Here is a 21523-nt window from a genome sequence, read left to right on the forward strand (position 1 = left end):
AGGAATCATGAATTTAGTACTGTAGGGAAGTGTGGGGAGGTAAAAATTATAGAAGGAGATCATGAGATGAATACAGTAAGCTGATTCAGAAGGATTAGGCTCTCACAGGACAGAGGAGCGAAGAGAGCTGCAGTAAACCAGTCTTTGGACTAAGGACAACAGCAACAGCGGCAGCAGCCGCAGCAACAACAACAACAACAACAACACAAACAACAACACTAACATGTTACTCACTAAAATTACAATGTATCTGTGGATTTAAAACAATAAAAATAATAATGGATATAAGATACTAGGGCCAGTGTTAATACCTTGAAATCTGCTAGGCACTGCTGAAATCGGTTTCCTGATTGTAACTGTCGGACACTTATTCCATTCATGACTAGTGCTGTTCTCAATATCTCCAGTAGCTTCTCCCACTAAAAAACAAGAAAAAAACACTGATAATAACAAGGAACACAAAGGTTGTTCATGAGGTAATTCAGACACTTGAGCAAAACAGAGTAATGCACTACATCCTGCACTAAAGTTAGTAAGGAATGAAAAGCTTTGAGGATGTTGTATGTACTGAAGCATTTGTTATGAATGACTGATTTATGAAACAAAGAACTTTACATATATCAGGGCAACACATCATAAATTTAACACTCTCTTTACTGAGAGGAGTACAGCATCAATTCTTCTTGAGACATGCAGTGTTTTTCAGACTATGGCATGCACACCACCTTAAACATAATAAGCAGTTCCTGTTATCTGAAAGAATGAATTCACATAAGCATATATGCCACTGTTGAAGCTCAGATTATTTACTTGTACCACTATACACTGTGCGCCCACAATAGCTTTATCATGGAATGTAGCGACATTTGTGTGTGTCCAGTACAGAAGAAGAGCCTGCATCCCAGTCAAGCTTGACACAGAAAGCAAGTCATCTATGACAGGCATTCTTCTGCAGTTTTTTTAACTGAATTTATTGGCCTCTATCTTACACTATTTAGCCAGCTCATACTTACATAAAATATACCAGTATTGAACACTTGCCTGCAGTCCATTGTAAGTGATATGTCACTTGTAGGTCTCCTTTCCACTGAAGCAAACACAAGTGTATGTGCAACAGTGAATGAGGAACTCTCTGGTGTCAATGCCAGGCACATGGCATTCAGCTGATTGTGGGTTGCATTTGCAGATATTTTACTTTGATCCACTGGTTGTTGGTTTTAGAGTAAAATATCAAAGGAAGTCTGTGTTCTCCCCACTTCAGCACTAGCTTTCTTATGATAAACAAAGTGCACTCACTTTAGTGCAGTACACTGTTTTTTGCACGTGAACTATTTGTTGTTGTTATTGAAAGTGATTTTTGTGGTGATGGAGTGGCTGGATGATAGTGTACTTCTATTGACAGAAAAGTCAAGACGGTGCTTGTGGGATCCCGTATATGGACTACATAAAATACTTAACAAAAAATTATGCTTGGCAAGAAACTGCCAAAATGCTGAAAATGCCAACATAGGAAGTGAAGATCAAAATGAACTCCCTACAATCTTCTTTAAAGCGAGAAAGGCTTAAATAACATACAACCTCAGGAATGAGTGCATCAGAAAAGTATAATTCCAAGTGTTTTGCCCTCAAATCACTGTCATTCCTCCTTGATAAATATAAAATGAGGAAAGGTAGAGGTTTACAGCTTAATAAAATCATAATCATGTAATAACATTATTTTGCATTTATTTGGTTTAATGGGAGCCGTACAGACAGATTGCTCATACAGCTTCATCATGCCATTTGACCCACATGTTATCTGATTTAAAATATTGTGCAAATTCATTTCATATTTCTGCAAGAAATCTTGTTCCAGGCCGATGGGCAATTTCAACTGCTCTTCTGAAGAACTCCTGTCCTCTGACATAATACACCACTCTTCCCCCACCACATTTACATGTACTGCATAACTGACATTTAAAGTGGCTGTTCTGCTTTTTTGTTTACGTTTGGTTTGTTTCATGTAACTGCTAGCAGAAAAATAAACAGGTAATGTAAATTAATGTAAAATAAAAATATATGAAAGACCTGATCATTCTTGGGGCTTACATCCAAGGTATTTGTGTTAATGTCACGCTTTTGCTACTACTTTATGAAATTTAAATACAGAAACAAAATAAGTGAAAATTGTTTTTCCTATTTTTCTTACAATAATGATGTGTTTATCTAACAAACTATAAAACACAAGTAATCAAGGCTGGTCTATCACATATTTTTACATTACATCACTCATTTTAATGAATAGTATTCCCCTCACTTTTAGGCACACCTCAATAAAATACATGATTATTTTGCATACAGCATCACATACTTCATTAATTACTTTGGTGTTAGGTATACAAAATAGATATTTAAGGCTATCATAACCGTTGCTTATTGTTAAGTATTACAGTTTTAAGGCAAGCCTCTCTTCTGCTGATACGGCTCTTTGATAATTTGTGTCTTGCTTTGGAATCTTCAGCTCAATTGCAGATAAAAGAATGCAAAAATCATCTATCGATGTGCGAGTGAATTTCTGGAATAAAGCAAGCGATGGCAGCAGTTGCAAATCAATAATAAGAGACAAACCACCAACTCTCTCACTCCTGTGCAAAAATTCAGACATACACATTTCCCTTTGTCCACGCCATTTTGCTTTCATGAGCAACAGTGTGCTCACCATACAAAATAAACCAAATTGAATATTTCTGTCCTCCATCATGCTGTATGGGTCACTTCTGTGTACAGAGAGCTTTAGATGTGGGTACCTGTGTCATCAGTGAATCTGTGCTACCCAAAATATTGGGGAATTTCATTGTAAATATCAGAAAACTTTACTTATGCCCTAATGTCCTTGATCACTTTCAAATTAATCAACTTGTACATGTATGCAAAAATCCCAGCATTGTTTCCATTTTTGGAAGCACTCCTGCAAGTTCCCAACGTGAAGGTGTTCAGGACACACTCCAGTTCTACTTGGATGCCTTCAATACGGTCAGAATGTTGCCCTTTCAATGCTATTTTCATCTTTGGGTCCACTGGACTAGGTGTGGTGAGATGGGAGAGTGGGGGCCATTGCAATGTTGTTTTCGGCCAGGAAATCTTTCACAATGAGAGAGGTTTTTGCGGGTGTGTTGTCATGGTGCAACAACTAGTCTTTCTTTCTCTACAACTGTTGCCATATGTGTCAAACATTTTCCCTCAGTTGCCTCAAAACCTTGAAGTAAAATTGCCTGTTGACAGTTTGACCATGTGGAACAAACTCCTTATGCACTATTCCCCGAATTTCGGAAAAAAAATGATTGGCGCTGACTTCATGACGCAAACTTATCTAGTTTTTTTCAGCCTTGGAGAAGATTGTGTTTTCCATTGTGATGACTGCTGCTTTGTTTCAGTCTTGTAACCATACACCCAACATTCATCACCTGTTATGACTCTGGATAAGAATTTTGGACACACTCAATCTCTTTGCACATCTGAATCCTGAGGTTCTGTTGTTTGATGCTGGGAAGTGAAGGACAAACTTTGCTGCAATTCCTCTCTAGTTCAGTTCATCGGCTAGAATTCATTGACGTGTGCCATACGATAGTCCATCTCTGTTACAAAACTGTCTGCCTTCAGTTTTTGTGAATCATGTCATCCACTTTCATTATCATTTCCAGTGTCATGCATGCTGATGGTTGAGCACACTGTTTGTCACCTTCCACAGATTCTCGGCTTTCCTTAAAACACTTGTACCACTCAAACATTCTTTCTTGACTCAGTGACTCGCAATCTCACCAAATGCCTCTGTAAGCATGTGGTGGGTTTCAACTGCAGTTTTCTTCAACTTCAAACACATTCTGATGCAAATCTGTTGCCCTTTCACATTATCCATTTCACAATTTGCAGTGCTGAAACATGTCCTGACAAGCAAATCTACAACTTTCATCTGCACCCACCAAAGATGATGCACCTTTGTGCTGCAGTAGCTGAGACGTCTAGCACCAGAATGTCTTACTGCTAATGGTTTGACCAGTACAATGAAATTATTGGATATCTTGGGTAGCACCAGATATGGAACATCTATGATTGCGTGAAGTTAAAAAAGCTGATGAAGCCATCATAGAGATTGGCAACGGATGACCAAGCTTCTCAAGTTCTTGTACAAGGATTTTTGTACTTCCATTTAATCTGGGGCATCCAAAGAAAAGATCATTTGCATTCTATTCTTCTCCATAAAATTTCTGCAGTTGAGAACTGGAGAGCTTGCAGGCAATGATGGGCAACACTTATCATCCACACTAGTCCAGTCTATGCGAGCCTCTTCATCTCCGAATAACTACTGCAACTCACATCTATCTGAGCTTGCTTACTGTATTCAGGACTATCTTTATCCCCCACAATTACCTCCAGCACCAAACAGATGAGTCTCGGAAGCCTCAGAATGTGTCCTCTCAATCAAACCCTTCTTTTAGTCAGGTTGTGACATAAATTTCTTTTTTCCCAAGTTCAGTTCAGTACCTCACTAGTTATCCGACCTGTCCATCTAATGTTCAGCATTCTTCAGCAACACTTTTTTTTTCACACGCTACTATTCTTTTCTTGTCTGAACTGCTAAGCATCCGAGTTTCACTTCAGTACAAGACTTACAGTCCAGACAAATACCTTCAGAAAAGACATCCTAATATTTAAACTTTTATTCATTGTTAATGAATTTCTCTACTTTGTCTGATACCTTTTATTTCACCGCCTGAATAGCAAATCTCACCTGCTACCAATGGTGTGCTTTCTGGTGTTCAGCCAAGTAGTTGTTTCCATTAACACACAACAATTCAATGACTGACCCACTCTTTGAGTGCCACGAGTGGTGGTCCGACCAGTGAGCACGTATAACAACACAGCTAACAGCACCCAATGAAGGCAACCGAGTTAGTTGTTGAAATATTGTGCATAAAATGGAAACAACTCAGCTGAATGCCTGGAAGCTCACCATTAATCAGTCACACTGACAAAACATGAGAGGCCACAAAACTTTTCTATCACTTTTAATGTCGCATTTCCTAATCTAGTTCCCTCATGACCTATTTTCAAGATGCTATCCAATCCACTGAACTAGTCTTCAAAGTTATTTACGTCTCTGTCAGAATTGCAATGTCACCAATGAAATATGTTTTCACTTCTTTTCCTTTCCAAATTTCTCCTTGATTTTCTTCACAGCTTAATATAGATATTCATGTCACAATATTCCAACTGAGACTTTAAGCTGATGATTCTACAATACTCACACCAGTCATCAACTGCTTTCTTTAGAAGTGGGGTTCTTACTTTCTTCTTGTCTCAGCAAACTTTGCCCAACTCTTGTATCTTCCATACCAGGTGGAATGGTTTGGTCACAGTACCTTTCTCCCAGGGTCTCAAATCTCTAAGAGAATGTGGTCTAGAAAAGGTGCCTTGTTTCGACTTATTCTTCTCGTAGTATCGTATCTCCCATCTTAAATTAATCTATTTCCATTTCCATTTGCATAATACTGTTTCCTTTGCACGGCCCTTCTTTATATGCCATCCACCTTTCACAACCTTCCCTTCTTTGACAATACTCATTTGACAGCTAACCTCTTAATATTCATCCAAGTGCTCCTGTTGCCTCCAATGGTCTCTTCAAACGCCCATCCCCCTGTGTGTGCATATATATCTGGATGATGTAACTTACCAAATGAAAGCGTTGGTATGTTGATGGTGATGTGACTTACCAAAAGAAAGTGCTGGCAAGTCAATAGACACACAAACAAACATACACACAAAATTCTAGCTTTCGCAACCAACGGCTGCTTCGTCAGGAAAGAGGGACGGAGAGAGAAAGACAAAAGGATGTGGGTTTTAAGGGAGAGAGTAAGGAGTCATTCCAATCCCGGGAGCGGAAAGACTTACCTTAGGGGGAAAAAAGGACGGATATACACTCGCACACACACACATATCCATCCACACATATACAGACACAAGCAGACATATTCAAAGGCAAAGAGTTTGGGCAGAGACGTCACTCGAGGCGGAAGTACAGAGGCAAAGATGTTGTTGAAAGACAGGTGAGGTATGAGCGGCGGCAAATTGAAATTAGAAATTAGCGGAGATTAAGGCACGGCGGATAACGAGAAGAGAGGATATACTGAAGGGCAAGTTCCCATCTCTGGAGTTCTGACAGGTTGGTGTTAGTGGGAAGTATCCAGATAACCCGGACGGTGTAACACTGTGCCAAGATGTGCCTTCGTGCCACGATCAAAGGCAGAGCCACGTGTGAAAGCACCCACGTGATTTACCAACTGACTGTGGCTAAACATGCCTTGGTGCACGGCCAGCACATCTTGGCGCAGTGTTACACCGTCTGGGTTATCTAGATACTTCCCACTAACACCAACCTATCCGAACTCCGGAGATGGGAACTTGCTCTTCAATATATCCTCTCTTCCCGTTATCCACCAGGCCTCAATCTCCACTAATTTCAAGTTGCCGCCACTCATACCTCACCTGTCATTCAACAACATCTTTGCCTCTGCACTTCCACCTTGACTGACATCTCTGCCCAAACTCTTTGCCTTTAAATATGTCTGCTTGTATCTGTATGTGTGTGGACGGATATGTGTGTGTGTGTGCGCGCGCGAGTGTATACCTGTCCTTTTTTCCCCCTAAGGTAAGAGTTTCTGCTCCCGGGATTGGAATGACTCCTTATCCTCTCCCTTAAAACCCACATCCTTTCATCTTTCCCTCTTTCCTGACGAAGCAACCGTGGGTTGTGAAAGCTTGAAATTTTGTGTGTGTGTGTTTGTGTGTTTTTTTATTGTGCCTATCTACCAGCGCTTTCCCATTAGAGGGGGAGAGAGAGAGAGAGAGAGAGAGAGAGAGAGAGAGAGAGAGAGAGAGAAAGGGGAAACATTTCACATGGGAAAAATATATCTACAAAGATGATGTAACTTACCAAACGAAAGCGTTGGTATGTTGATAAACACACAAAGAAACAGAAACACACACACAAAATTCCAAATTTGGGCAGAGATGTCAGTCGAGGCGGAAGTATACAGAGGCAAAGATGATGTTGAATGACAGGTGAGGTATGAGCGGATGAGCGGCGGCAACTTGAAATTAGCGGAGGTTGAGGCCTGGTGGGTAACGGGAAGAGAGGATATCCTGAAGGGCAAGTTCCCATCTCCGGAGTTCTGACAGGTTGGTGTTAGTGGGAAGTATCCAGATAATCCGGACGGTGTAACACAGTGCCAAGATGTGCTGGCCGTGCACCAAAGCATGTTTAGCCACAGGGTGATCCTTCATTACCAACAAACACTTGTCTGCCTGTGTCCATTCATGCGAATGGACAGTTTGTTGCTGGTCATTCCCACATAGAAAGCTTCACAGTGTAGGCAGGTCAGTTGGTAAATCACGTGTACGCTTTCACACGTGGCTCTGCATTTGATCATGTACACCTTCCGGGTTACAGGGGTCTGCTTGTGTCTGTGTACGTGTGTGTGCGCGCGCGCGCGATTGTATACCTGTCCTTTTTTCCCCCTAAGGTAAGTCTTTCCGCTCCCGGGACTGGAATGACTCCTTACCCTCTCCCTTAAAACCCACATCCTTTTGTCTTTCCCTCTCCTTCCCTCTTTCCTGATGATGCAACTGTGGGTTGCGAAAGCTTGAATTTTGTGTGTATGTTTGTGTGTCTATCAACATCCCAGTGCTTTCATTTGGTAAGTTACATCATCTTTGTTTTTATATATATACTCCTAGATTCAATATTTAAAATTTCATACAACAAATTCTACTGGACCTTGTGATTCTGCCTACTTTGATCCTCTGCTGCATACGCAGTTCCATCTCTCAATTCCAGGGAAACTCTCAATGACCTCTGGTCTTTGAGCTTATCCCAGCTCCTTAATTTTCTTCTATTCTGCAATTTCTTCAGTTTAATCTGCATTTCATTTCATAACCAATAAATTGTGCCAGAGTCCACATATGACCCTAAAATTTTGCAGCTTAAGATCTGCTTTGAAAATCTCTGTAATGTTATTACGTAATCTATCTGAAATCTTTCGGTGTCTCCAGGTCTTTTTAATGAATACACTCTACGTTCACAATTCTTAAAACAGGTATAATCCGTATCACTTCAGGCAGGAGGGTTACCTTCATAGTCTCGGATGTTTTGAATTTAGATGTTAAAATTCAGGAGTAAGTAAGAACCACATATTTTTTTGTTTTCTCCAAAAAAATTCCTGCCCCGAGACACAGGCCTCCAAAGATGACACTGCGAACACCATTTTGAAGATGAGAATTTCGGAAATTTTTTTAAATGTGCTCTGTAACAGTTCTAGATATTTTGTTAGAGTTTTTTTTTTTTATTCGAAAGATAATTGCTGTATGATAACAATGGTATCCTCCGTTTGGACATATCTGTCGAAGTTCTTTTACTGTCGCCTTTTGATTTTTTTTATAATTTACAGATTTTTATCTTTTTGCTTTTTTAATTTTTTTTTCAAAAATGCCAATCCAGAAAAGACAGATTTTTTCTGTTGATTAGTACCATTTAGTACTCTCTGTAAAGGAGAGGTACCACTTTTAAGTTGGACAGCTTTTATTTTAAAAAAATATATATATTTTTTCAACTTTCAAGGGTAATGTATGCCTTCACTGAAGTTGTTTTTTTACCAATTTCTATGTTACAATGTTTAGTTCTACTGTCTTTGTTACAGTTATTTCTTTTCACTTTCATTGTTGCAGATATTTCTTACATTTTGTTGTAGTTTCTTGTCAGTCTCGTCATGGTTGTTCATTGCAGGTTTCTGTATTGTAGTTTTTCAGCGCTAATTTGTTTACTGAAGAGGTTGGAAGCTCTGCTTTTATTCATTATTAGACCTACTCCTGGATTAGCCATATTTGATATCGTGTAGATAACCCACCACTCACTTGTCATCATAATATTTTTTATTTTATTTTATTTTATTTTTTTTTTTTTTTTTTTGCAGATGTGATACTGCTAGGAAGGGTTCTCAAATTTGGTGGTCACTGGAGGTTCTAAAACTGGCTTATATTGGACACGAGTAGTATAATGCCGTGCATAAAAAATATGACATGGGATTTAAAATTGACTTCTTATTTCTGGACATAACATGATAATCACCACAGAACAAAAGAAGAGTTATGGGAATTTCCCTTCTATGACCCATAGCTCATATAGTTTTGCTGTATGATGACAAAGAGGTGAAGGAGGCTAGTGTTCTGACCATGTACTGAACATCTTTGTCCTACCCTCTAGTTTCAAGATTTCATCCCAGAAAGTTGCTAACAAAAAATGATAGTGAGCTGGTACCTTTAAATGTGCCATAACACAGAAGAGGCTGCAGTGGTGGGTCACATCAAACCAGTCACAACTCTGATGACCATATAGGCCCACACTGCCAATTAAAACTAAGGGCAGATGGCCACTGAATATCATACCTACTTGCTAAAAATATGAAACCCATTTAAATATGTTTCCAAAAGGTATAATCCCCTAAAACATGTAGTAGAAAGATTGATGGAAGTGAGTTACTTAGTACTACAAGTGAAAAAAAGTGTCTCATACATACCCCAGAGAATATGAGAGCCTTTGCTTCTGGGTCTTCCTTCTTTATGATAAGCATTGTTTTTACAATTGCTTCTACCTTCTTTGAATGGGAGCCTAAAATTTTGACATCTGCATCATAGCCAGTTATGTCCTCAGTTTCCAGATTAACAAAGGAAATATCAATGCACCGTGTTGTTTCTCTGCAAACGGCACATTTTACTGTTGTCGTGACAGAGGTTACGCTGATCTTCAACATCGTTTGTATACAGTCCATACAATAGTAATGGCCACAGAGAAGTACACTCCACTGTAAAGAATACACATGTACAATAAAAACAAGCAATACAACCTATCAGTGAAATAGCTAATTTTCCTGTGGCTAGTCTAAGATTTCTCTTACTCACCTTTTTCTCAAGCTTGCAGTGGCAAATAGGACATGGGTCAGGATCTTTGTTAAGATTTTCCAAATACTGAAGCATTCCAAATTTCTTTCGAAGCCCGGCTGAAGCTATTGCACGATCTGCCTCTAGGCGGACAGCATGTGACTGCACCTGTTTTCAAATGAACACCATGATACATAGGAATACTGGAATTATAAATGTAGGAGTAACAGAGAGCACTCTTTAAACAACATCAGAGAATGTTTCCATTTTTTGTCGGAAGGTATTACCTCATACTCTTCAATGATGTGAATTGTTTCTACTTTGTTAACAATGTTAGAGCTCAGCTGCCCGACCAGATTTCGCTTCTGAGGGGCTGGTAGGGGCTCTGCAGGATAACGCACTCTCAGCCGCAGCCTCGCCATGTTAGTTTCATCTTGCACAGCAACAATATCAAATAAACGCATCCATGCTACTCTCAGTTGCTGTAATTAATATTATACCACAAGATCAAAACAATGAATACTACCAACTGACACACATACATGTTTTAATTTCAACTAGAAAAATATATGAACAGACATGTGAATTACACAGAGTTTAGGAGTTTGCCTTGTGTGCAGTGGTGTGACAGCTATATATTTATTTATTTACATTTCTTTTTGTGTGTAGTGATCAAATGATGACTTTTGCAAATGTCACCTTGTTTAAAAAGGTACAGTGCATATCATATTTATGTAAAAGGTTTAATACGTAACAGGTTCATCTACCAAGGGTAATATGTAATACCTACAAGTCAGAAATCTTTCAGTTAATACAGACATATATTTACACACACACACACACACACACACACACACACACACACACACACACACACAAAAAAAAAAAAAAAAAAAAATTGTTTTAAATGAATCCCCAGTATGTGACTTGTCTGTTACTTCTAATTTTGTTCTTCATCTGTAATAACTGTGCTTATTTCTTGTAGCACAACTGCAACACAAAGTCGTGTAAGTGGCAGGCGACCGTGTTGAAAATTAAAGTAGTACTGTATGAAGGCTGGATTGGTTGCTAATCAAAAAGTCATGCTTCAAAAATAGAATTATTTTATTGCTCATAACATGCACATTTAGGACTTAGCCCTCTTCAGATACAAGGTCTGTTAGAAAAGTATCCGACCTATGGCCTGGGAAAAAAAATTGGCTTACCTGGAGTGCTGGACACCTAACCACCCTCAAAGTAGTTCACTTGGGACTCCACACATTTCTCCAAGTGGTGCCGCTATTGCTGGAAGCGTGCTGAAAATGTCTCTTTCGGAATGGAGTTTAGCTTTACTGTCATTGCTACCATAATGTCATCTCTTGTCTGAACTCGCATTCCTTTCAATGACCTCTTCAGCCAGAAGTCACAGAGCGCCGTATCGGGAGAGTGAGGAGCCTGCTGAAGCACACAATCTGGTTTTTCACCAAAAACGTCTGAATCAAGTGTGAGGAATCTGCTGGAGCACTGTCATGATGGAGGCGCCAATTTCCTATTCACCATAAATCTGGTCTCTTGCACCACATAGCATCACATAGGCAATGGAGGACATCCATGTAGTACTCTTTGATGACTATTTGACCCTGTGGTGCATTTTTGTGGTTTACCACACCATGGGGGGTCAAAGAAAGCTGTTGGCATCACTTTGACATTGGTGCGCACTTGGCGGGCCGTCTCTGGTCTTGGTGACGAGGAACATTTCCACTGTGACGACTGGGATTTGGTTTCTGGTTCGTAGCTGTACACCCAGGACTTGTCACCAGTGATTATGGTGTTCATGAAGTCAGGGTCACTGTTTGTGGAGTCCAGCATGTCCTGTGTGAGACTTCGACACAAAGTTGCTTTTACTCTGCCGTCAGCAGCTTCAGCACAAATTTGCCGAGACTATCTTCATGGTCAAATCTTCGGTCACAACGGAATGTGCCAAAAAGGTGCTGATGCCCACCTCTTCTACAATTTCTCTGATAGTCCGGCAGACATCTATGGTCTGAAGATGATCTTATAATAAGATCGAAATCGGTCGCCACATCAAAAAATTTATGCAGTGAAGACTGCTTCCAGTATATTTATAATAATTATAGATCACTGTTACCTATAATAAGAACTATGTGTTGGTAGAGCACTTCCCCGCGAAAGGCAAAGGTCCCGAGTTCGAGTTTCGGTCCAGCAAACACAGTTTTAATCTGCCAGGAAGTTTCAAGAACTATGTTCTTTACAATGTTTAACATCAGATTGTGTCCAGAAGGCTTACAAAAAATGTGATAACACACACACACACACACACACACGTAAAGCGATATATTTATTTTTGGTACGAGCATCATGGCAGGTCTCCCTGTATCACAGACCATGAATCACACTAACTGTTCTCCTTTGTAGCACTACGATTCTGTTCAAATGAACATCTGTGGCACACACCACAATTATTTTCCGTAGCTTATGAATGGGAGAATTGTCCTATAGTGTACTGTTATCAGCATTGTATTACATTCAATTTTGTACATTTGGCTAAGCAAGTACAATGCACTGCTGATTTCCCTGCATATAAAGTTGACAGTGTTTTTTCATCAAAGATTGCTATTTGAGTGCAGATCAAAGAAATTACAATCTTCACTGTCTGTGTACGAAATTCCACAAATATTTCCTATACACCTGTGTCATGAGCTGCCTGCTTTGAACTCCAGTAACTACAGTTTTGTAGCACCGGGTTTTAGGCCCTGGTTACTAAAACATTTAGTCACTTCTGATTTCTCATGTGTTAAAAATCCTCCTCATTGTCACCACAAAACAATTGAGAGGTGTCATCAACATAAGTAATTATAAGGGAATAAGAAGGTAGTACAATATCAGTTTTGAACACGAAAAAAAGAAATGCTCCCAGTGTAGACGCCTGTGGCATGGCCTGCATTACTGTTTGTCACAGATTGAATGTTGATCTTTCTCATGCCATTTTGATAATATGGTTTAACCGCAATGTACCCTCTGCCATGCATTTCACATTAGTTTTCAGAGTACAGATGTGCATGAACATTTGTGTGCTTTGCTGGAAACACCATCCCAAGTGCCTGAGTGTGTTTTTTAACTTAGAATTATTTTGCTTGTCTTTTGTTGCTCTACTTCCTCAAATTCAAATCCCTTTACCTGTTGTGCTGACTTGTTGAGTGAAAGGGTGTCCGGAATTATGACGACAGTTGTGGAAGTAAAAGGCTTTCTAAGAATGTCACATACCATTTTTTGCTCTTTTATTAGTTGACTTCATCTGTCTATTTTCTATATATGTACAAACTGAAGTACCATGCCACGCTTTCTGTCTGTATGTTCAGGCTAATCACTGGAACTGTAGGGATTTTGATCTGTTTTTGACTAAATAAACCGAGTCATAAGGAAGGTTTGTGTATATAATTAATATGTACCACGTGACAAGTAGCTAACTATGATGAATTAAGTACTCAGCCACTGTGAAAACAATGCCATTTCTACCTAGTGATACAGTCGCTACAACTTCACAGAGCAGTGAAGCTAGACCAAAATCTGTGCTGGGCCTTGTGGTCTAGTGGTGAAGCAAGTGCATTGAAACTGAAAGGTTGTGGGATAGAATCCCGGTAAGATCACTTATTTTTCATTCTGCCTTTTAAACCTGCATTCACCTGTCAGTGACATAAAGATCTATCAGAAATGAAACATGGTTTGGATTCTACATTAAACTGTACATCCCTTTTTCCCAGGTGTATAACCGGTTAGGGAAACTTAAGTTTCGTAAGTGATGTCCTACTGACACTTGTTCCAAGAGCTTCAGTCACACAAAATTATCATTACCAGTGTCTACAAATGCATTCCTCCCTCCATGCTCACTATAAATTAAAGCCCCTCGCTGCCTTTCTCTGCTCGTACATGAAGGCTAATCTCAGGAAGTACTGTAGGGATTTCGATACTTGCTCTGGACTGGCATTGAAGTGCCTAAGTTCTCAGGAGGGAAGAATATTATCTCTTCCCTATCCATCTAATCTTCATCATTCTTCTGTAGCACCACATTTCGAAAGCTTCTATTCTCTTCTTGTCCAAACTATTTATCGTCCATGTTTCACTTCCATACATGGCTACACTCCATACAAACACTTTCAGAAATGACTTCCTGACACTTAAATCTATACTCGATGTTAATAAATTTCTCTTCTTCAGAAACACTTTCCTTGCCATTGCCAGTCTACATTTTATATCCTCTCTACTTCGACCATCATCAGTCATTTTGCTCCCCAAATAACAAAACTCCTTTACTACTTTAAGTGTCTCATTTCCTAATCTATTTCCCTCAGCATCACCTGACTTAATTCGACTACATTCCATTATCCTCGTTTTGCTTTTGTTGATGTTCATCTTATATCCTCTTTTCAAGACGCTATCCCTTCCATTGAACTGCTCTTCCAAGTCCTTTGCTGTCTCTGACAGAATTACAATGTCATTGGCGAACCTCAAAGTTTTTATTTCTTCTCCGTGGATTTTAATACCTACTCCGAATTTTTCTTTTGTTTCCTTTACTGCTTGCTCAATATACAGATTGAATAACATCGGGGAGAGGCTACAACCCTGTCTTAGTCCCTTCCCAACCACTGCTTCCCTTTCATGTCCCTCGACTCTTATAACTGCCATCTGGTTTCTGTACAAATTGTACATAGCCTTTCGCTCCCTGTATTTTACCCCTGCCACCTTCAGAATTTGAAAGAGAGTATTCCAGTCAACATTGTCAAAAGCTTTCTCTAAGTCTACAAATGCTAGAAATGTAGGTTTGCCTTTCCTTAATCTTTCTTCTAAGATAAGTCGTAAGGTCAGTATTGCCTCACGTGTTCCAGTATTTCTATGGAATCCAAACTGATCTTCCCCGAGGTCGGCTTCTACTGGTTTTTCCATTCGTCTGTAAAGAATTCGTGTTAGTATTTTGCAGCTGTGGCTTATTAAACTGACTGTTCGGTAATTTTCACATCTGTCAACACCTGCTTTCTTTGGGATTGGAATTATTATATTCTTCTTGAAGTCTGAGGGTATTTCGCCTGTTTCATACATCTTGCTCACCAGATGGTAGAGTTTTGTCAGGACTGGCTCTCCCAAGGCCGTCAGTAGTTCCAATGGAATGTTGTCTACTCCGGGGGCCTTGTTTTGACTCAGGTCTTTCAGTGCTCTGTCAAACTCTTCACGCAGTATCGTATCTCCCACTTCATCTTCATCTACATCCTCTTCCATTTCCATAATATTGTCCTCAAGTACATCGCCCTTGTATAGACCCTCTATATACTCCTTCCACCTTTCTGCTTTCCCTTCTTTGCTTAGAACTGGGTTTCCATCTGAGCTCTTGATGTTCATACAAGTGGTTCTCTTATCTCCAAAGGTCTCTTTAATTTTCCTGTAGGCAGTATCTATCTTACCCCTCGTGAGATAAGCCTCTAAATCCTTACATTTGCCCTCTAGCCATCCCTGCTTAGCCATTTTGCACTTCCTGTCGATCTCATTTTTGAGACCTTTGTATTCCTTTTTGCCTGCTTCATTTACTGCATTTTTATATTTTCTCCTTTCATCAATTAAATTCAATATTTCTTCTGTTACCCAAGGATTTCTACTAGCCCTCGTCTTTTTACCTACTTGATCCTCTGCTGCCTTCACTACTTCATCCCTCAAAGCTACCCATTCTTCTTCTACTGTATTTCTTTCCCCCATTTCTGTTAATTGTTCCCTTATGCTCTCCCTGAAACTCTGTACAACCTCTGGTTTAGTCAGTTTATCCAGGTCCCATCTCCTTAGATTCCCACCTTTTTGCAGTTTCTTCAGTTTTAATTTACAGTTCATAACCAATAGATTGTGGTCAGAGTCCACATCTGCCCCTGGAAATGTCTTACAATTTAAAACCTGGTTCCTAAATCTCTGTCTTACCATTATATAATCTATCTGATGCCTTCTAGTATCTCCAGGGTTCTTCCATGTATACAACCTTCTTTCATGATTCTTAAACCAAGTGTTAGCTATGATTAAGTTATGCTCTGTGCAAAATTCTACCAGATGGCTTCCTCTTTCATTTCTCATTTTCTTGTTACATTCCCATAATTATCCTCAAAATCATTGCAATTATTGAAGAAAATGCCCCACAATTTTGTACAAAATAATCGGAAAATTGTCAACGTTTCAAGGTTTCACTGGTATTTAGACTGACATCTCAAGGCAACAGTAGGAGCTGTGAGCTACAGTGGTGGGTGCAGTAGTGACTGCAAGCTAATAGGTGGCTCTTATAGCCAGTATAGTGTAGTGCACAAAGCAGGTCAGTGACTGAATTACCAACCGCCAACCCCCCCCCCCCCCCCCCCCCATCCCTGCCGCCCCGATAAAACCACCCATCCCTGCCGCCCCGATAAAACCACCCTTTAAGTCTCCAAACACTAAGGCTTCTGAACACAAAGGCTATCAGGGTGCGCATGGGAGCTGGTCCCTCAAAATATGATTGGTTTTCTCTAATCCTTTAGTCTTTTTTCAGCTGTCTAAAAATTTCTGAAAGTTATATATTAACCATATGGTTTCCTGATTTTTCTTCCGTTTTCTTTTTTGCAATAGACCAATTAGTTTTGCACTGATTGTTACTATTCTTGCACACAATATTTGGTGCCACATAGTGTTTATTTTCACTTGTGACTTAATTGTTTTTGGCTTACTGACATAAGCACCTATCTATTTAGCTTTGTAGGCATGTTTCCTTACCTAACTTACAAGCTGATAACCAAATGGTAGAGCAAGGCGTGGTAGACGCTGCACAATGAACAATGTTCACAAGTAGTCAAGGAACACACCTAATTATGAATTACACAACTACAATCAAACACACAGAATAGGTTCGAAGTTAGTAAGTTCTGAACAAATTCACTCACCCCTGTGGTGGTGCTGGAAAGAGGTGCGGCACGGTAGAAAAGGTGGACACTGAGCAAGGTGGCAGTCTCGTTCCCAACACAATGACATTCGGATGTGATGCGTGAAATTAACAGTCTTTGGCAGAAGACATGGCGCGGAACACCATTGATATGCCCAGCTGTGTAGAGATGGCTCAGCACAGGTGTCTCCTCAGTCGTACGAGTGCGCAGAGCAGGAACTGATGTTGACACCGTGAGGAGAAAATGAAGACTGATCAAGGCTAGGTCGGCAGAGGTCTCACTATGGTTGGCAGAGGTCTCACTATGGACTGAGCTATTGTTCTATACCTGTAGCAAGGACTGTAGTGTGCAAGAATCTGGTGACATGGCAGGATCAACAGATTGGGATGGAAGTAACATGCAAAGGGAAAAACTTGCTGCCTCGGCAGACAGCTGTTGTGAGCATGAGTCTTGTCAATCCGTTGGTCCATTCCGTGACAGGAAGTCTTTCACCCGCCTTCCATCCTGTCCAGATTTTTTCCGGACTCGCCAACGGTTGGAGTGACCCCACTGGCGAGCAAGATATTGCTGCAGTGTGTCAGGCTTTGCAGAAACATGGCGTAGTTGCCATGCTTCCTGCAGATGCAAAGGCTCATCACGAATTGTCACTTCAGGACCTGGACGCCTCGCATTCCTTGGATGGCCTAGTATTCTCCATTATTCCCCAGTCCGATGTCCATTTTCTCTTTACCTTGGAGTTCACGCATATTCTGGGTGGTCTTCCAAATTGATATGGCATCATCTGTTTCTATTGTGGATGCTGCCCAATGCTTGGGCTCGCTGGCTTTATTCCCGTACACTGCACCTTGCGCATTTTCAGTCAATGGCATTTTTCCCACACAAATCTCTTACAACGGTAATTCCTTCACTGCTCAGTTTTTGGTGGCCGTATCCCCCGGCACTACCAACTTTCTGGGTGAGGACATATTTGGTCATCTGGGTTTATCAGTGGAGGACGTGGTACAGGCGGTGTCGATTCCCTCATCGTATACCCTCTTTCTTCCCTCTGCTGTTCCTCATTTTTTTAAGGCCCGCCCTTTGCTCTCCGAGACAGGTTGCAGGTGGAACTTCGCTGCTTACAAGACAAAGGTATCCTTTCTCCCATTGTGCACAGTCGCTGGGCGACACCTATCATGATAGTTAAAAAGCCGAACGGTGCTTTACGCATCTGTGGCGATTTTAAGGTCACGGTCAATTCTCAGTCCGTCATTGATACATATCTTGTCCATCGGTAGATGACATACTCACGTCTTTTGGGCTCAACTGTTTTCACCAAAATTGATATGCATGATGTTTATTTGCAGCTGCTGTTGGACGAGGAATCGCAGCAGATTCTAGTCATCAATATCCCATGTGGCCTTTTCTGGTACAACTGCCTCCCATTTGGCATTGCCAGCGCCCCCACCATTTTCCAACGCTATTTGGAACACCTCACAAGCCAGGTGCCTGTTGTACCCAATTATCTGGACGATGTCACCATCGGTGGCTCATCCGTGGTGAACCTCGCAGACAAGCTGGATTGGCTGTTTCACGTTTTTTCCGAGGCTAAGCTGCATTGCTGGAGGGAAAATCAAGATTTTTTTGTGTGAGAGATCAGTTATCTTGGGTTCATGATTGATGCCCATGGCCTACACGCCTCTAAGGAGTATGTTGAGGTGATTCAGTACCTGTATGTTGAGGTGATTCAGTACCTGCCTCTTCCCACCAATGTGAAGCAACAACAATCTGTCCTTGTTCAAATCAACTATTATCGGCATTGTATAACCCACGCCAAGATTTTGGCGCAGCTGACCGGGTTATGGAACACGGCGTGAGAGCTGGCTTTCACACGCCTCAAGGTCTCTCTCCCCCTCCCTCCTTGTCTGGCTGCTTATGATCCTTCCCTACCCCTCATTGTCGCTGCCAATGCCTCGGACTATGGCCTGGGTGTGGTCCGACAGCGTTTAAAGGCTGGTGGCTTTTGAAACTGACTGACGCTCAAACCAAATATAGTCAAATTGAAAAGGATCACAAGCCTTTGGTTTCTTTGTTACACCTGGAGGGTGCAGTGCCCACCCGGATGGCACACTGCCTCCAGCATTGGGCGCTCTTCCTGGTAACGTCTGACTTTGATATTGTCTATCGCACCTCTGAAAAGCATGCAAATGCCAATTTGCTGTTCCAGCTGCCTGCCGGGCAGACTGTGAGTTTGACGCCTTCCCCTTAGTTTTTTTCCATGTGGAACCGGACCTGGACGCAGTCCGGCGGGCAACCGCTCAGGATCAGACACTGCAAGCTCTCCATCGCCAAATTGCTGTGGGTTAGCCGACCAGCCGCCGTAGCGACCGCGATGCGCAGATCCAGCATTTTCAAGATCATTGGCACAGTCTTTTTTTCTGCAGTGGCGTCATCCCTTTGCATAGTGATTCCAATGTTCGCCAGGTGGTCATACTGCATATGTAGCGAAGCCATGTCCTTGACCTCATCCACACTGGCCATCGGGGCATTGTCCTCACCAGACAGCGGACCTGCCAACACATTTATTGGAGTGGTTTGGATGAAGACATTGCCCATGTCAGCCAGCACCACGTGCCAAACAGTCAGGCAGCGTCCCCGTGCCAGTATTTTTCGTGGCCAGCTGCAGCTGCTCCGTGGGAACGTCTCCATTTCGATTTCGCAGGACCGTTTCATGATTCCCAATGGCTCATACTGATCGACCCTGGGTCAGGATACCCTTATGTCTCCCTCATGATGAACACCACTTCTGCTGAGACTATCAAAATTCTCCAGTGTCTCTTTGCTGTCAAGGGACTCCCCAAAACGACTGTTGTGGATAACGGTCCACAGTTTACTTTGACCGAGTTGAAGCAATTCTGTATTGCCAATGGAATTTTCCTCATCCAGACGGGCCCTTTACAACCTGTGTCAAACGGCCAGGGCAGAACGTTTTGTGCAGATGTTCAAGATCCAGCTCGATAAGCTGATGTGCTGTCACCCACTGGAGGAAGCCGTGCTTATTTTTTTTTGGTGACGTACCACACCGCCAAGGGCGGTGGAGATACTTCACGGTCAACGATTCCGCTCTCCCTTATCTGTCCTGCTTCCTGAGGCTTCTCACCCTCTCACTGCACGCCGGTGAACTACTTTTGCATTGGCCAGGTGGTCTGGGCACAAATCTTGTCTCATCCAAGGGCACATTGGGCACCTGCGGTCATCACCAAACTCTGCGGCTGAGCGATGGCATCTCTCCGGCGAGCCGACAGTTCTGTCGTCTGCTGGCACCCCAACCAGCTCTGCCCTCATCTGGTTGACCACGATGCCCCGGGGAAGCTGCCAGTGTCTATCACCATCCGCCCTGTGGCTTCTGTCTCTGCTTCAGCCGCCGTCTCCTTCTGTCTCTGCCTCAGCCGCTGTCTCCGCTGCCAGCTGCCAGTGCCACGTCACCGCCTCCCGCCTCTGCCGGCCACGAGCTCATGGACGTTGACCTGGACGCCCCTACTAATATGGATGTTTGTGGTGCTCTGCATTTTTTTTTTCCCAGGGGGAGTAATGTTGTAGTGGCCCCTTATTAATTAGAGGGCCCACACAACCGACACGCAAAATGGGCTGCCGACCTCCTTCCAGGAGTGCAAAGAGAAACATCGCCAGCAAATATAAACAATACTGGCTTTCCAAATAAACACAGAACTACTTCTGTCAGACAACATGTGAGAATGTTTACCTACTGCTAGGAACAGCTCTGGCCAGTACTTACGCTGGCCCTAGCATTGTATACACTAGCCGTAACGTTGTAGTAGCACACTGTATTTTGTAATTGGTGTGTTTACTGTGGCGGTGGGGTGGGGTGAGTCGCATACAAGCCACGCAGTCCTGCAAGATGATGTCATCAATGGGCAGGTGGACGGGCTCCAGGAAGTTGCCAAGGACAGTGAGAAGCTGGCGGTAAACCAAGGCGTCGGCAGACATCTCAAGGTTGGTCTTCTGAGTAATGTGGAGGCCAAGGAATACAAGGGGCAGGGCAGCAGTCAACCTCTTGCTGTAGCAGATGAGAGCAGCCGTCCGGGTACGGTGGACCCATTTCACCGTATCGTTGGCAACCATTTCACCACTTCATTGGCAACCATTTCACCACACCGTTGGCAACCATTTAACCACATCGTTGGCAACCATTTAACCACATCGTTGGCAACCATTTAACCACATCGTTGGCAACCATTTCACCACATCGTTGGCAACCGGATGGTAGCTCAATGTCAGATGGATGTCAGTGATGCAGAGATCTGTTAGTGTGCGAAAAAGGGCAGACGTAACCCGGCATCTGAAGTACTTTAATGATGTGGTGCAGAGAGCCAAAATAAGTGGTCCACGTGGACACGGACACGGTGGCTACTATGGAGGTGGTGACATTGAGTATTGGTGTTTCCTTCGGCCAGCAGGTGAACCTGTCCACTGCAGTGAGGTGGTAGCAGCTGCAGTCAGAGGAAGGTAGAGGGCTGACAGGGTCCACATGAATGTTGGTAAAGCAATGTATGATGTCTGGGAAGGCGGTGACAGGGGTGTGCACATGATGGCCGACCTTCAAGCACTTACAGGTGAGG

The 21523-nt window shown here is 42.1% G+C and overlaps 1 protein-coding gene across 1 annotated transcript in view; it reads right to left on the reverse strand.

Moving 5' to 3' along the window:
- Positions 1 to 21523, reverse strand: part of LOC126094617 (E3 ubiquitin-protein ligase SHPRH) — a 275624-nt gene that overhangs the window by 20441 nt on the left and 233660 nt on the right. Inside the window, exons 18-21 of the mRNA XM_049909097.1 lie at positions 10257 to 10451; positions 9991 to 10137; positions 9609 to 9893; positions 312 to 419 (exon numbers count right to left, since the gene is read on the reverse strand). Coding sequence (XP_049765054.1) covers positions 312 to 419; positions 9609 to 9893; positions 9991 to 10137; positions 10257 to 10451 — 735 coding nt within the window. The remainder of the gene's footprint in view (positions 1 to 311; positions 420 to 9608; positions 9894 to 9990; positions 10138 to 10256; positions 10452 to 21523) is intronic.

This window comes from Schistocerca cancellata, chromosome 8 (genome assembly GCF_023864275.1).
Source record: "Schistocerca cancellata isolate TAMUIC-IGC-003103 chromosome 8, iqSchCanc2.1, whole genome shotgun sequence".
Lineage (NCBI taxonomy): Eukaryota > Metazoa > Arthropoda > Insecta > Orthoptera > Acrididae > Schistocerca > Schistocerca cancellata.